The sequence below is a fragment of the Dendronephthya gigantea genome, unplaced genomic scaffold (genome assembly GCF_004324835.1).
Source record: "Dendronephthya gigantea isolate DGI-Jeju-01 unplaced genomic scaffold, DenGig_1.0 000176F, whole genome shotgun sequence".
Lineage (NCBI taxonomy): Eukaryota > Metazoa > Cnidaria > Anthozoa > Malacalcyonacea > Nephtheidae > Dendronephthya > Dendronephthya gigantea.
The window spans coordinates 223,765-236,975 of record NW_021163186.1 but is presented as its reverse complement, the minus strand read 5'-3'; the positions used below and the strand labels follow the sequence as shown (position 1 = coordinate 236,975).

At 35.8% G+C, this 13,211-nt stretch overlaps 3 protein-coding genes across 5 annotated transcripts; 1 reads left to right on the top strand and 2 right to left on the bottom strand.

The window, feature by feature from the left end:
• Positions 1 to 348: 348 nt before the first annotated feature.
• On the top strand, positions 349 to 5,463 carry LOC114538172 (xaa-Pro aminopeptidase 1-like). Of its 2 annotated transcripts, XM_028559293.1 has the most exons (24): positions 349 to 540; positions 944 to 1,007; positions 1,083 to 1,187; positions 1,264 to 1,304; positions 1,410 to 1,461; positions 1,543 to 1,565; positions 1,678 to 1,804; positions 1,890 to 1,985; positions 2,219 to 2,300; positions 2,388 to 2,556; positions 2,651 to 2,695; positions 2,820 to 2,906; positions 3,016 to 3,066; positions 3,312 to 3,370; positions 3,447 to 3,524; positions 3,614 to 3,685; positions 3,817 to 3,877; positions 3,975 to 4,044; positions 4,153 to 4,257; positions 4,333 to 4,398; positions 4,505 to 4,581; positions 4,707 to 4,754; positions 4,977 to 5,027; positions 5,109 to 5,463. In XM_028559293.1, the coding sequence occupies exons 1-24, from the start codon at positions 427 to 429 to the stop codon at positions 5,226 to 5,228; spliced, it is 1,863 nt and encodes a 620-aa protein (XP_028415094.1). In that variant the 5' UTR covers positions 349 to 426; the 3' UTR covers positions 5,229 to 5,463. The 2 variants fall into 2 exon arrangements, with proteins under 2 accessions (XP_028415094.1, XP_028415095.1); XM_028559294.1 differs by lacking the exons at positions 349 to 540; positions 944 to 1,007 and having other exon boundaries at positions 1,137 to 1,187; positions 1,547 to 1,565; positions 5,109 to 5,456.
• Positions 5,464 to 5,552: 89 nt separating this feature from the next.
• On the bottom strand, positions 5,553 to 9,341 carry LOC114538173 (protrudin-like). 2 transcript variants are annotated; one of them, XM_028559295.1, is made up of 14 exons: positions 8,940 to 9,341; positions 8,735 to 8,802; positions 8,390 to 8,523; positions 8,207 to 8,265; positions 8,024 to 8,083; positions 7,767 to 7,802; positions 7,572 to 7,684; positions 7,272 to 7,357; positions 6,932 to 7,030; positions 6,738 to 6,765; positions 6,569 to 6,625; positions 6,285 to 6,334; positions 6,007 to 6,088; positions 5,553 to 5,868 (listed from the first exon to the last, which is right to left on the bottom strand). In XM_028559295.1, the coding sequence occupies exons 1-14, from the start codon at positions 9,068 to 9,070 to the stop codon at positions 5,789 to 5,791; spliced, it is 1,083 nt and encodes a 360-aa protein (XP_028415096.1). In that variant the 5' UTR covers positions 9,071 to 9,341; the 3' UTR covers positions 5,553 to 5,788. The 2 variants fall into 2 exon arrangements, with proteins under 2 accessions (XP_028415096.1, XP_028415097.1); XM_028559296.1 differs by having other exon boundaries at positions 8,948 to 9,068.
• A 154-nt stretch (positions 9,342 to 9,495) lies between these two features.
• On the bottom strand, positions 9,496 to 11,511 carry LOC114538176. The gene is made up of 5 exons (XM_028559298.1): positions 11,050 to 11,511; positions 10,883 to 10,945; positions 10,468 to 10,534; positions 10,254 to 10,315; positions 9,496 to 10,020 (listed from the first exon to the last, which is right to left on the bottom strand). Exons 1-5 carry the CDS (start codon positions 11,108 to 11,110, stop codon positions 9,821 to 9,823), a joined length of 453 nt encoding a protein of 150 aa, XP_028415099.1. The 5' UTR covers positions 11,111 to 11,511; the 3' UTR covers positions 9,496 to 9,820.
• Between the last annotated feature and the right edge of the window lie 1,700 nt (positions 11,512 to 13,211).

Below are 13,211 nucleotides of genomic sequence, written 5' to 3'. Positions count from 1 at the left end.
TAAAAGATATTAGATTTAAAAGAGTTTATATTTCTATACAAATTTACGTCCATTTGCGTCCTCAATATGCAAAATACGAATGAAAATTATACAAGTAATTAACATGAATTTTAAAATGTTAAACTAATCATGTAAAACTATTTCTTCTGTCTCACAACCATTAGGGACTCCTACTATAGAATTTCGCCCTTTTAACACTATAAATTCAGATTAAAAGCAAATTTGGTCTGAAAAGAAAAAAGACATTTGGGTTTGTCTTTTGAAAGATATTTTCATTTGAATGTAAATTAGTTGGCAAGTGGAAACAAGGGGATTTCCCTCGACGTGTTTTCCTTTCAATAACGAAAATACAAAAATCAACTAAAAACGAGTTTGTCTTTTCTTTCTCAATTTTTTTCGATATTTCTTTGCTTTCTATGGAAAAATATGGCCAAACCAACGGGAGAATTACTTGCTAAGCTTCGCTCGGCCATGAAGAACAAGGCATACGTGCCAGACTTGCTTCAAGCTTATATTATACCAAGTGAAGACGCTCATCAGGTAACAATGGACCCCGTATCTTCTTCGAAATCCGTTCAATCGTGGAGGGTTTGTTAGTAACTGCGGATTTTGGTTATTCTGTGGCGATGTCCTAACAATTACGAGCAAGAAAAGGCTATTTTATTAGCCTAGGACCTGGCAGTTTTAGGATATATAATTCTGAGGATTTTGAAATTATATTCCATCAAATAACTCGGCATAAAACAAGCAATCGATTAGTTTCACTGATACAAAACAGATGAGTAATAAATACCTGTACATAGAGCATATTTAGTTTCATATGAGTGTAGTAAATTATTTTATCAAAGTAATATAATACCACTGCATGAAAATATTGACTTCAGATAGTTTTCAGATAGTTTGACCTACCTGAAAATACATTCCAATTCTGCCATTCTTTCAGAGTGAGTACATTGCATCAAGCGACTGCAGGAGACAATTCATATCTGGATTTACTGGCTCCGCAGGTTATTTTATCAATCATCTCTTTGTCACAAAAATGATGTTCATTTTTTCTCTTATGTCTGCCATTTTTACCATAGGAACAGCGATTGTAACCCAGTCCAAAGCGGCTTTATGGACGGATGGTCGATACTTCCTGCAGGCCGAGCAACAACTGGACAGTAACTGGACGCTAATGAAAGCTGGTTGGTAACTTTCTTACATTGAAAATCTATCATGCTCATCAAAACATGCATACAATCAATTTACTTGTACTTTCAGGGCAAACTGATACACCTTCCCAAGCAGACTGGCTTGCTCAGGTGACATCCCTATGAATTAACCAAGAATTTGATCAAATCACTCTTGTTTCATAAAATATACATATCGAACTACAAGAATCATAATAGTTTATTTCATTCATAAAGGAACTACCATCAGGGAGTCTGGTTGGTGCAGATCCATGGCTTATGTCATTTGGTATGTTTTACAAAATTCAATTCAAAACTAGACAATGTTTTTGTTTTTGAGAAGTGAACTCCTGGCTTATTCATTTTCTAGATAGCTGGGAAAAAATAAGAAAGGTAATCTAGGATATATATATTTCAACTGAAACTTTCCACGTATTTCAAAACATTGGATATTTGTCTGGTGAAATTTATATAAAATCTTACAAATTGTTTTTGAATTGTGTAGACGTTAAAGCTCAGCGGAGTTTCTTTGGTGAAATCCAGAGAAAACTTGGTTGATGTTGTTTGGCGGGAGTTTGGGAAACCAGAGCCACCAATGAACGAAGTGTTTATTCATGATATCAAATATGCAGGTCATTAGAAAGTTACTCACCGTGTTTTCTCTCCTGGGCTGTGTTCATATATGGAAAGGTTGAAGTGCTTCTCTTTTCGTAACAGGTCAAAAATGGCAGGACAAGGTTTCGGTTGTCCGTAGCAAATTAAAGGAGAAAAAGGCTTCTGCAGTCGTGTTTACCGCCTTAGATGATGTCGCGTGTAAGTGGAGAACGAAATCTTTAACTTGCACACGTAGAAATGCTATTTCATCCCGACAAGATGTGTTCAGACTAAAATTAAGCTTAGTTAAGAAAATAAAAAACGGTCTTATTCCATCAAATTGCTTTACAGGTCGATAAAACACTCGCATAACGAGTCAACAATCTCATTTAATTACCTTGTTGTAAAACAGTTTACCTCGTTATAAAACCGTTTCATTTGGTTTGACCTAGGGCTGTTTAATCTTCGTGGCTCTGACATTGTTTACAATCCCGTTTTCATGGCATATGCAATCGTCACCGACAAAAAAGTGTGGTACGTACGTGAACTAGCTTTCTCAGTAAAAACTATACATTCACAAAACAATGAATTTCATTCATTTGGTTTGTAAAATCTTTTTAGTCTGTTCATTGATGAATTGAAACTGAGCAAGAATATTTACGAACATTTATCGGTAAAAGATGAAGTCGATGAATGTCTCTCAAATGAAAATAAAGTTACGCTTAGACCATACGAGGATATTTCTAATGCTGTAGACGAATTGGTTAGCTTGTGCCCCGGAAAGATATGGGTAAATTTGAAAGTATTTTACACAAAAAACGTGATTTTAAAAACATGCGAAATTTTGTGGTATTTCCGCATCAACCTTTTTCAAATATTTCTAGATAAGCGGTTCTTCCAGCGCGGCACTAAATACACTTATACCAAAAGTAAGTGAAATTCATTCGTAAGTGAAAAGTCTTTCTGAGTGGAGTGGTCCTTCTAGTTTATTTACGGATGGAAATCAATACTTTTAAGATCTTTTTAAGATTTTGTTGTTTTCTTCGAATACAGACAAGACGACTGTCAGAAATGTCTCCGGTGACCAAACTGAAAGCGGTTAAAAATGATGTCGAAATAGAAGGAATGAGAAACGCTCACGTAAGCAAACGAAACGGCCGTGCAGAACTGCTTTTAAGATCTAATTTCTCTATTATTCGTTAGATAAACTTCATGCACACAATTTCTCAGGCATGCGACTGTTATTTAGATCCGAGACGCCACGGCTTTGTGCGAGTATTTTTGTTGGCTCGAAAAGGAAGTATGTTCGATATTTTCAGTTGTGATTTCAGGAAAATAAAGTTTACTTAAAATTCAAGTCCTCTGTGGAAAACAAACCAGCCCTCAGTTCATGCAACGAGCTATTAGTACGCCTGGAAAGAGCAATGGTATTTTCCCGCGCTGAATCAGTGAATTGGATAGTATAATCTCTCTCACAAAAACCACTATAATCGGACTTAAAACAAGTGTCAATTTTATATCTCGTTATTTCCTATACACATGCAGGTTCCGACCGGAACACTGACCGAAATATCTGCCGCAAACAAACTGGAGGAACTTCGAAGGTGTGACAAATATCTCAAATATTAAAACATTAAAAATAATTTAAAAAAACATTGGTTCTCTTATTCCTATTTATAGTAAACTGGATGATTTTGTTAGTCTTAGTTTTTCAACAATATCAGCTTCGGGTCCACACGGGGCAATAATTCACTACAGGTATTAATAACAATCTTTTACAAACAAATAATATAGATCTTGTTATAAAGTTGAATAAAAATTGAATATCAAATATTTTGTTTGTTAAGACCAGCTGAAAGCACAGATCGAAGGCTCACCTCTGAGGAGGTGTATTTATGCGATTCGGGGGCACAGTACAGGTATAGTTTGACGTGTCACTTTTTACGGATAATCTTTTCTTCTATCTGTAGAAATCTAGTTGTGATTAACGTCGATTGATGTATAATTCAAAGTGTCACGTTTTGCAAACTCGTTGAATTCTATGCAATAGGGATGGTACGACAGATGTAACGCGCACTTTTCATTTTGGAACTCCGAACGACTTCCAAAAGGTTCATAGCTATATATATTCTAGAATAATTCTTCCCAAATCCCAGATTTTTCACAACAAACACACAAGAGCTCTTAAATATCACACGTTTTTCACAGAAATGTTTCACACGAGTCGTAAAAGGTCACATAGCTTTAGCAAAAGCTGTTTTCCCGAACAAAACGAAAGGCAAGTTGTCTTTTGTGAAATTTTAAACGCATATGAAATTACCTACGTAAATAAAGAAGGATGTTTAAAGTTAAATCAGTCATATATCTCAATCTTTTGTACTGAAAGGTTCCAAACTCGATTCCTACGCGAGGTACAGTCTTTGGGAAGGTGGTCTAGATTACAGACATGGAACAGGTCATGGTGTCGGTGCGTTCCTAAATGTTCACGAAGGTACACACTTAACCCTTGCAATACACTGATGATATATATTTCAGCACGTGTTGACACGCAAGAATTTTTAATCAGGTCCTCAGGGAATTGGCGCCAGAACGAACGATGAACCACTGGAATCTGGAATGTTTGTTTCAGATGGTAAAATGTTTTCTTTCGAAATGAAATTTTTCTGAAATTTTGTAACGTGTTCAACTTCTACGAATGGCTTTCTTTTCATTTGGAAAGTATTTTGAAATATTTTTAGAGCCTGGTTTCTATCAAGAGGGTTCATTTGGTTTTCGAATTGAAAGCATATTACTTTTAAAACCAGTCACTTTGGAGGTGAGGCTATAGGGACTCTACTATATGTTCAAACACAATCCCATTAAAAATATTTGAAGCTCAATAATTTTCAAGCCAAATTCTAGTATATTTGACAACAGGCGTATTTGTTTTGTTTCCAACAGAACAACTTCAGTAATATTGGATATCTTGGATTTGAACCAGTAACATTGGTACGATAAAACAAACTAGCCTTTCTTAGCTAAATCTAAATTTATAATTTGATATAAATACTTCGTTCAAGTGTTTGAATTTGCCTTTTAGCGATGAGTTAGTAGGCTTGAATTATAGACTTGAATTATAGTTAATTGGCTAGAATTAGTTGGCTGGTTTTAAAGGAAATTGTGCAATTGAGAATTTACTTCGGTCTTGAAATTAAAATTCTTTCAATTTAGTTTCCTATTCAAACTAAGATGTTGGTACCAGCCATGTTAAGCCCGGAAGAAGTAAGTTTTGATCTTAATCTATCGCTGAAAGTTTTCCTGGAGGGCAAAACGCTACATGTGAACATATTTTGATATATTTAGATCAATTGGTTGAACGATTACCACGAAATGTGCCGCGAGAAGGTTGGGGAGATGTTGCGCGAGCACGGAAAAATGGTGGCATACCGCTGGCTGATGAAGGAAACTGAGCCTCTTGGATAACAAATATTTGTTGAAAAATTAGTTTTTTAAGCCAAACTGCAAGCTTAATATTCACAACCCGTTGAGAAATATTTGTTTTAATGGAATTTAGCTGGGAAAATTTGTTTAAAGACGAGAATATTCTTCTACCAAACTATACAAATATTTTAGTAATTTAGAAATATCGTTAGATAGAACTATTCGGTGTTGAAAATAGGAATTAAAGGGACTATTATCATTGTCATTTTTGTCATAAAATTTAACTATTTATTTTGGAGCTTTTGTCATACCATCTCAACGCATTTGCTCGTCAAATATTGTATAAAGACAAAAACATTACGATATAAACATTACGAATGGTCTTTATATACTCGGTTGCTTCAATGGGTTTAATTGAAAGCGCTTTTCATATGGGACTGGGTGTTTTCCCGCGTTTGACGTCACTAAGAGAGATCAACTGACCTCCTGCCTGGTGTGAGGCACCTGGATCGTCACCTTCTCCTGCAATCTCCGTTTTTAACCCGCGTGTCATTCGTGCGTTGAGAAAAGTTCGTAAATATCAGTACCTTTCACGACGTTTGTCAATCGGGAGCTTTCGCCACTCGGAGTTTCCCGTAGCAAGCGTTGCACACGACCACTCGCTTATCACGTGAACCAGGGGCTAAAAAGAAAAGTTGAGATGAAGTTGAATGAAATTTGACGATATTTTAAAAATTGACTCAAGTCATCAGGCTTAAAGTCTCTGGCCTTGAAACTCGGTTATTCTGACGTTAGTGATGAGTTTTTTAGATCAACATACCTGTAGCACCAAGGGCCGCTTTTTTAACGTAATGTCGGCAACATTTTGAACAAAATTTATCACCACAACGACGGCAGTATCTCTACACAAAACACAGCGAGAAAATAAGCCAAACTTTACCAGAAGATTGCGTAAATATACTACAGACCAATCTCAGTGGTGAAAACAAGCTGAACTAAGTCTAAGCGGTAATATACAACGAAGACATTAAGTTTAAGTTTGACCATGAAGATACACTATTGCATGAATACGACTTGTACAAAATGATCGATGCTTACCCTTCTTGTTAGTAGAGATGAAAAAGCGACCTCACACGCTGCACAGTTTCCTGAGAAAAACAAGCAAAGGCGCGCGATTAGTTTCACTATAGGAATAATTTGTAGATCCTAGAAGTATTTGTGCGGTCGAGTTTTAAACTGTGGTCTGTAGCGCCCACAGGTAAACACAGGTGTAGTGTATTCTGTCACAGACCGAAATATGAACCTGGACACCAATTACCTTTGCAATTCTCTTCTATGGATCTAATCACGCAAAGAAAAAATATTACAAATGCATTACATACCTTTCTTAAACTCTTGTCTTCTTTTTCTGTACTCGCTAAGATGTGACACAAATGACTCTATGAAACAATTAAACAGATGTAGTGAGTGTTGAACAGCGCTGTTTTTTCAATGAGATATTAAACCAGGAGTCAGTTAATTCGAAGGAAATTATAAAATTATAATCCTTACTTGAACGCTTTCCCACGCTTTGGTTAATCTAAAGCAAAACATTGCTGATGTAACATTCTATAAACTTGTTTGCTGTTCTGTTTATAGTCAGGTTAATTCAAGATAGAAATATCTTCCTCTCCACATCAGTTCTGAGTCCAAGAATGTTTATTTAATACTAGCCTAAACCAGTGGCCTAAACAGTGAAATCTTACATCAATCTCTTCAAATTCCTCACTGTGTTCGCTGCTGCTATAGATTTCATCATCTTCAAATGAGCTGGCATCGCTTTCAACAACACTGGAAGCATCGTACTAGATAAATACAAAACAGACCAACATAAAGTGTTTTCATTCTTTCATAACTCAGGATTTCTATTCAGGGAGTTTAAAATAGTCATCTTTATATAACCATGTAGTTTAAAATAGCACATTTAAGAGTTTGTCTATGCCTTCTACATATGCCAAAGATGATTCTTATTATTGTCCACCTTCATATGTTACGATGTTTGAAAGAAAATTTAGAAGATTTACAGATTTAGCTACATTTACCTACCCATTCTGTATCTTTGTGATCTTCTTCCAAGTAGTAAATACCCTCCAATCCCGCAAGTTTAAGAATGGCTGTGTTTTCAGCAATAACTGTAAAAATATTTAATAAAATATAGTTTTAAAAGTGTTGTATCACTTGCATGATATTGCAGTGACTAGTGGCAAAACTTGCAAAAGCCTGTCAAGGATATATAAGAGGCTTTCATTTAAAAATCTTAATCAATGTAACTTTACGCATGTTGGTAAAATACACAGCATGTAAACGTAATTCATGCTTCGGCGTATGTTTAATTGATCCACTTACCTTTTTTGAATTCATCATTATTTAAGATGATATACAGAAATGAGGCAAGGAAGATAAGAGAGAATGGTAGAAAACTTAAAAGAACCATCAAAGCAAAAGTGGAACCAAGAAATCTGAAAAAAAGTTGTCAAGAAGTCAGCAAGTACATCTTGAAAAATTTCACTTCAAAATAAGCAGTTCTCTGTTTCCCCTGACCTTTTAGTCAACTGAGGATCTTCCCACAAAAACAGGCTGAAATAAAAAAATTAAAATATTATCAAAATAAAATGTACTGAATATCGCATCAACAAGCAAAAATATATCAACAAATATTCAACCAGAAATTTGTATGATTGCATTGAGTTAACAGAAAACAATTGCATGTCCTGGACTTGATTGTTTCAGCAAGCTTTATGAACGTATTCACTTGAATTCACTCTGTTATTTGGTCCAATTATTCACAATTTTATTACCTTTGCACATAAGAAACTTTGCCATACACCATGTCCATATAATTATGGATTTCACATAAACTATATTTTAAATAAAAAGATATGACAAAATGAATCCTAAATTCCACCTACTGTATGCTCAATGCAATATATATCATGCACACAAATGAAACCACATTAATAAAACTCAAACAGAGAACTTACACTTTAATGAATCGTTTCACATCTCTTCTTGACCTTTCAACCATCTCTTGTTTACGTTTCTAGCAAAATACACATTGCCAATCAAATTTCTCTTTGTGAAGAAAGTATAAATGTACAATCTCATCAGCTCTTTATGTGGAATATAATATGTGTATTACATCATTATATACTGGTGAATCATACCAGAAGTTCTTCGTCGTCTTTCTCCACAGCCATGACAACAATGTGCCTTAGTTGTTTTGATTCTCCCAAACTCTTTATGTACGTCACAAGAAGAACAAGTGGAATTGGAGATAAACAGAATGCAAAGAGAAATTCTGAAAAACAAACATAGCATGAATGTGTTGATGCACATTTTACTGAGTGGTGAAGAAAGGAGCCATCTCCTAAGTTAACCCAATCTAAATGGATGGCCAGTATACTGTAGGTATGCATGTGTAAGGATTAAGGAAGTTAAATATAGTGGTAGCTTTCATAAAAAAGGCATATCTAGTTTTACATGCACAAAATTTGTCAATTTGTACTTACCAGGAAAGCTGATACAGAGAGTGATGGTGAACAGACAGCAAAGAAAAGAAAGAGATGGTATATCCCACCTAAAATAAAATAGTAGAAATATGGTAAAATATACTAAAGTGTCTGCAACTTTTTTATGAGTTCTGATCGCACAATATAACACGTAAAGTCACGAGTTTCATTCACTTCCTTGTGGAACGAATTGATCATTTAATACCTTCTCACCAAATTTGTCGCTTGCAGAACTTCATTCAAATCGTCCAATTGCGCTTTTAAACAATCGTAGGAGTTTAAAAATTTCCCGATATCAAAATCTTGTGATTCATGCTCTGAGCTTTGCGCAACCATTTCGTTTCTCAACGAGATCGCAGGACTGTCAGCACAAAGAGAATGTGTAAACAAACGTCAGAAATGATTCATGCTGACAGTCTGAATGCTAGCCTTCTAGCTCGTATTTCGTACTCTTTCTTCATGATCTTACAGTTGCTTTATTGCCTGAGAAGATATCTAGAACTAGAGCATTTCATCCACGAAAAAACCCTTTAAAATCGAATGTAAAATGAAGAAAACAATCGATATTTTGAAAAATTTGAATTCATTCGAAAGTCACATGCTTTGAAAGCATGACAACAAGTGGTTATACCTCCAGTTGATATCGCGGTCAGTGACTACTGACTACTCATTGATCTGGGTGTGGCAGGGTGTGGTGGGCATCCCGCCGATTTTAGGGCAAACTAATCGATGAAGAATTCTCAAGGTGTTGCAGGACACCGCAACAATATTAAATCAAGTTAAAATAGTTTAAAATATATGCATATCACCCACTATCCCCGGGCACTCCATCCCTGATCATATTGGGGGACAATTTCCAGTGGGCGTTCAGAGAAAATCCAGACCCCACCCTCCAAACACACGTCAGTAGCGGTGGGTTCAAGATTGATATAAATAGAAGATGGATATAAATGAATATCTTGATATAAATGGATGAAAATGGATGTGCCCGACAGGCTTGTTTATTATTACAGCTTACGTACTCCATAGTTTATCAGTGGAGTTAGTTTTGTAGAGTATCAACAAGATGTTTTTGTTACAGATTAGTTAATAAGTTTGTTTCACTTCAGGGCAGTTTTCAAAAGGTGCAATAGCGTGTTTGGTTTCGTCTATGGGGAGCAAGAAGCAAAGCTTCGTTGCCACAATGCCGTCCTCGAGTCGAGCTCCGATGCCGAGCGAACGTTTGCCGAAGTTACTTGTGCAACAACATTTCTTCTCCCTTATATTGTAAGCATCTTTGTTGCAATCTATAGAGAAATGATAGACAGCAATTATGACAAAATGGAAACCGCGGCCTTAGAGGAAAGAAGCATCTGAAGAACAACTCTTAGGGATAATCATGCCTGTGCAAGGAGCCTATAGATTGATGGAATTGTTGCCTTTCGTGCGATATTAGGCTTTCATGACTTCGGAAAGGAGATGGGTGGAGTATAAGTGTCTGCATTGAACCAGAACAAGTTTCCATACGATTCATACTTACAACTATATGGGCAGTCTGCAAACGAGTACTTGCAATTCCATTCCCCCTTCTCTGCGCATGTACTATAGAAAGAAAAGCACTGCATCATCTTCCATGCATTATCCCAACAGGTTAAACAAGATGAAGAACTTATCCACCCATGTTAAGATTTTGACTGCCACAAATTTTGACTAAATTGATAGAAAAAATATTGTACAGCCATGCAATTACTGACCATTTCATGCAATTGCATTTTTGAGTCTCGCCTATCTTATGCCAAGATGCCATTTCCCATTGACAATCTTCAAAATAAACAAGGAAATATAGAATCATCGAAGTAAAAAAATTTGAAACGGAAATCAAATCAAATATGCTGCATTTACAATGGACACATGCAATTTCCATTCTTACCAGATATGACTATAAGTGCACGAAGCCTGAAGTCTAAGACAGTTCCTGGGTCTCAATCCGAAATTAAACATTGGGCAATCATTCAATATGAAAATTGAAACACCCGAAGTTTCTTTGCAGTGTAAAAGACAAATTTTAAAAATCAACTGCAAGATAGATCCATAAGCATACTTGGATTTCATTTGCTCGGCTAGAGGAGGAAATAAGCGAGACAAATAATACAAATGTGTTTTACTTACAGCCTTGTCTGAACAGCACGTCTTGACCAAAATCGATAACTGACCTGATTTCTGTGTCAAGACCTAAATGGTATATAAGATCATGGATTCATGCGTTGAATTCATTCACTGACTTTTGGAAAACTGCAAGAAGAAGAAACAGGTTCTTTTTTATTAATTTGACTTACCGTTTGTCGTGCATAAGAGAAACGACAGCGCTGCATAGCAAAAGAAAACCTGTGATCTCATCGCCGTTTTACAATCTATTCCCTGCTCTCACGTTTGTCCACAACCTACTGAACTTAGTCACAAGTTATCACCGATTATGAAATTTGGTCTGCCAATTTCAAGTGCCATGCAGCCTTGCCACTTAAACCTGTCATGTGTTAATAAACTTTTAGCCAACCATACGTTGTCGCGGTAATGTCAAAAGACCGTGACTGATTTCCCCCTATTATAGTTTTTTGCCTTTCGTTATGGACGAGACACTTCCCTTATTTAATATATTCACAGGGGAAACAGGTAGGTTAGGTTGTATAAAAGACTAGTTAACTTTTGACTGTAGTTAACGGCAGAATTTGCCAACCAGATTCGTGTATTTCTGAGTTTAACTAGAATTTAACTACATGCAAAATATAGTTATTAAAGTTTTAAAGAGTTTAAAACAACTGGCCTTGGTATAATACTGTAATATCTTTAGAAGGTTTAAAAACGAACTTTCTCTGAGCCTCATTTTTACAATTGATTTCTGCGTTATTTAATATAGACCAGAATAAGGCTTTAAATTTTATTTACAAACGACGTTTCGGAGTTTACTCCATCATCAGGTTAAGATAATCAGATTATGTACAATTTTGAATAAATCGCGTATAAAAACCGTTAAAGCTTGCGTCCGTTACATTTTCGTGCGCATGCGATTTTTGTAAGCATAAAATGACGTGTCCGAGAAATTCTAATAAAATTAGAAATTAATTATAGTATTATTTATACTGCATGCTGTCTAAACTACAAAATCTATAATGTTTAATTGTTCGTATTTCCCATTCAAGTCCGGTTTCAACTTTTGAATGAATAAAGCTTCGGTAATCTTGCGTTCTACCGATCCTTTCGTTTTTTTTAAAATCTTGATCGAAAGCTTAGGTTTTTGTCCACGATGTAGTTCACTATAATGCTTTGCGAAAGCCATGTTCTTGTAGGATTTCGCCGTAGGATTTGCTGCAGATCGATAATGTTCTTGGAATCTGACGGCTAATGGTCTACTTGTTTCTCCTACATATGTTGCTCCGCACAGGTCACAGTTTATTTGGTAGACAACGTCTTTCTGCGAGCATCGAATGGGACGAAGACAAAGACGAAGACGAAGACGAAGACGTTGTCTACCAAATAAACTGTGACCTGTGCGGAGCAACATATGTAGGAGAAACAAGTAGACCATTAGCCGTCAGATTCCAAGAACATTATCGATCTGCAGCAAATCCTACGGCGAAATCCTACAAGAACATGGCTTTCGCAAAGCATTATAGTGAACTACATCGTGGACAAAAACCTAAGCTTTCGATCAAGATTTTAAAAAAAACGAAAGGATCGGTAGAACGCAAGATTACCGAAGCTTTATTCATTCAAAAGTTGAAACCGGACTTGAATGGGAAATACGAACAATTAAACATTATAGATTTTGTAGTTTAGACAGCATGCAGTATAAATAATACTATAATTAATTTCTAATTTTATTAGAATTTCTCGGACACGTCATTTTATGCTTACAAAAATCGCATGCGCACGAAAATGTAACGGACGCAAGCTTTAACGGTTTTTATACGCGATTTATTCAAAATTGTACATAATCTGATTATCTTAACCTGATGATGGAGTAAACTCCGAAACGTCGTTTGTAAATAAAATTTAAAGCCTTATTCTGGTCTATATTAAATAACGCAGAAATCTACTGTAATATCATTATAAAGGCATCGGAAATAATTAGTATTATAATTAATCCGTATATAACAACGGAAATACGCTTGAAGTTAACGTTCACTTAGTTCCCTCCTATATTGTCATCGAAATATTAGCACACAGGGAGAGAGTAACTGAAGCGTACAGAAGCCAGAGCTGACTTCCTGATGCAATTTTTTAGGTCAAAATACAGAATGTCTTCAAAACAAAGCATTGTCGTTGAAAATTAAATACGCCGTAGGCTCAGTGCATTTCAAATTAACAACCAAACCCCTGTTACGAATTACGAGTCTTGCATTTATTTTGACTCACAGTCTCAAAGCTTGACTCGACGTTTACTATACGATTCTAACTTTCTACCTCCCAGTTCGACTACGTCGCGCAAAGCAGTTGTAAG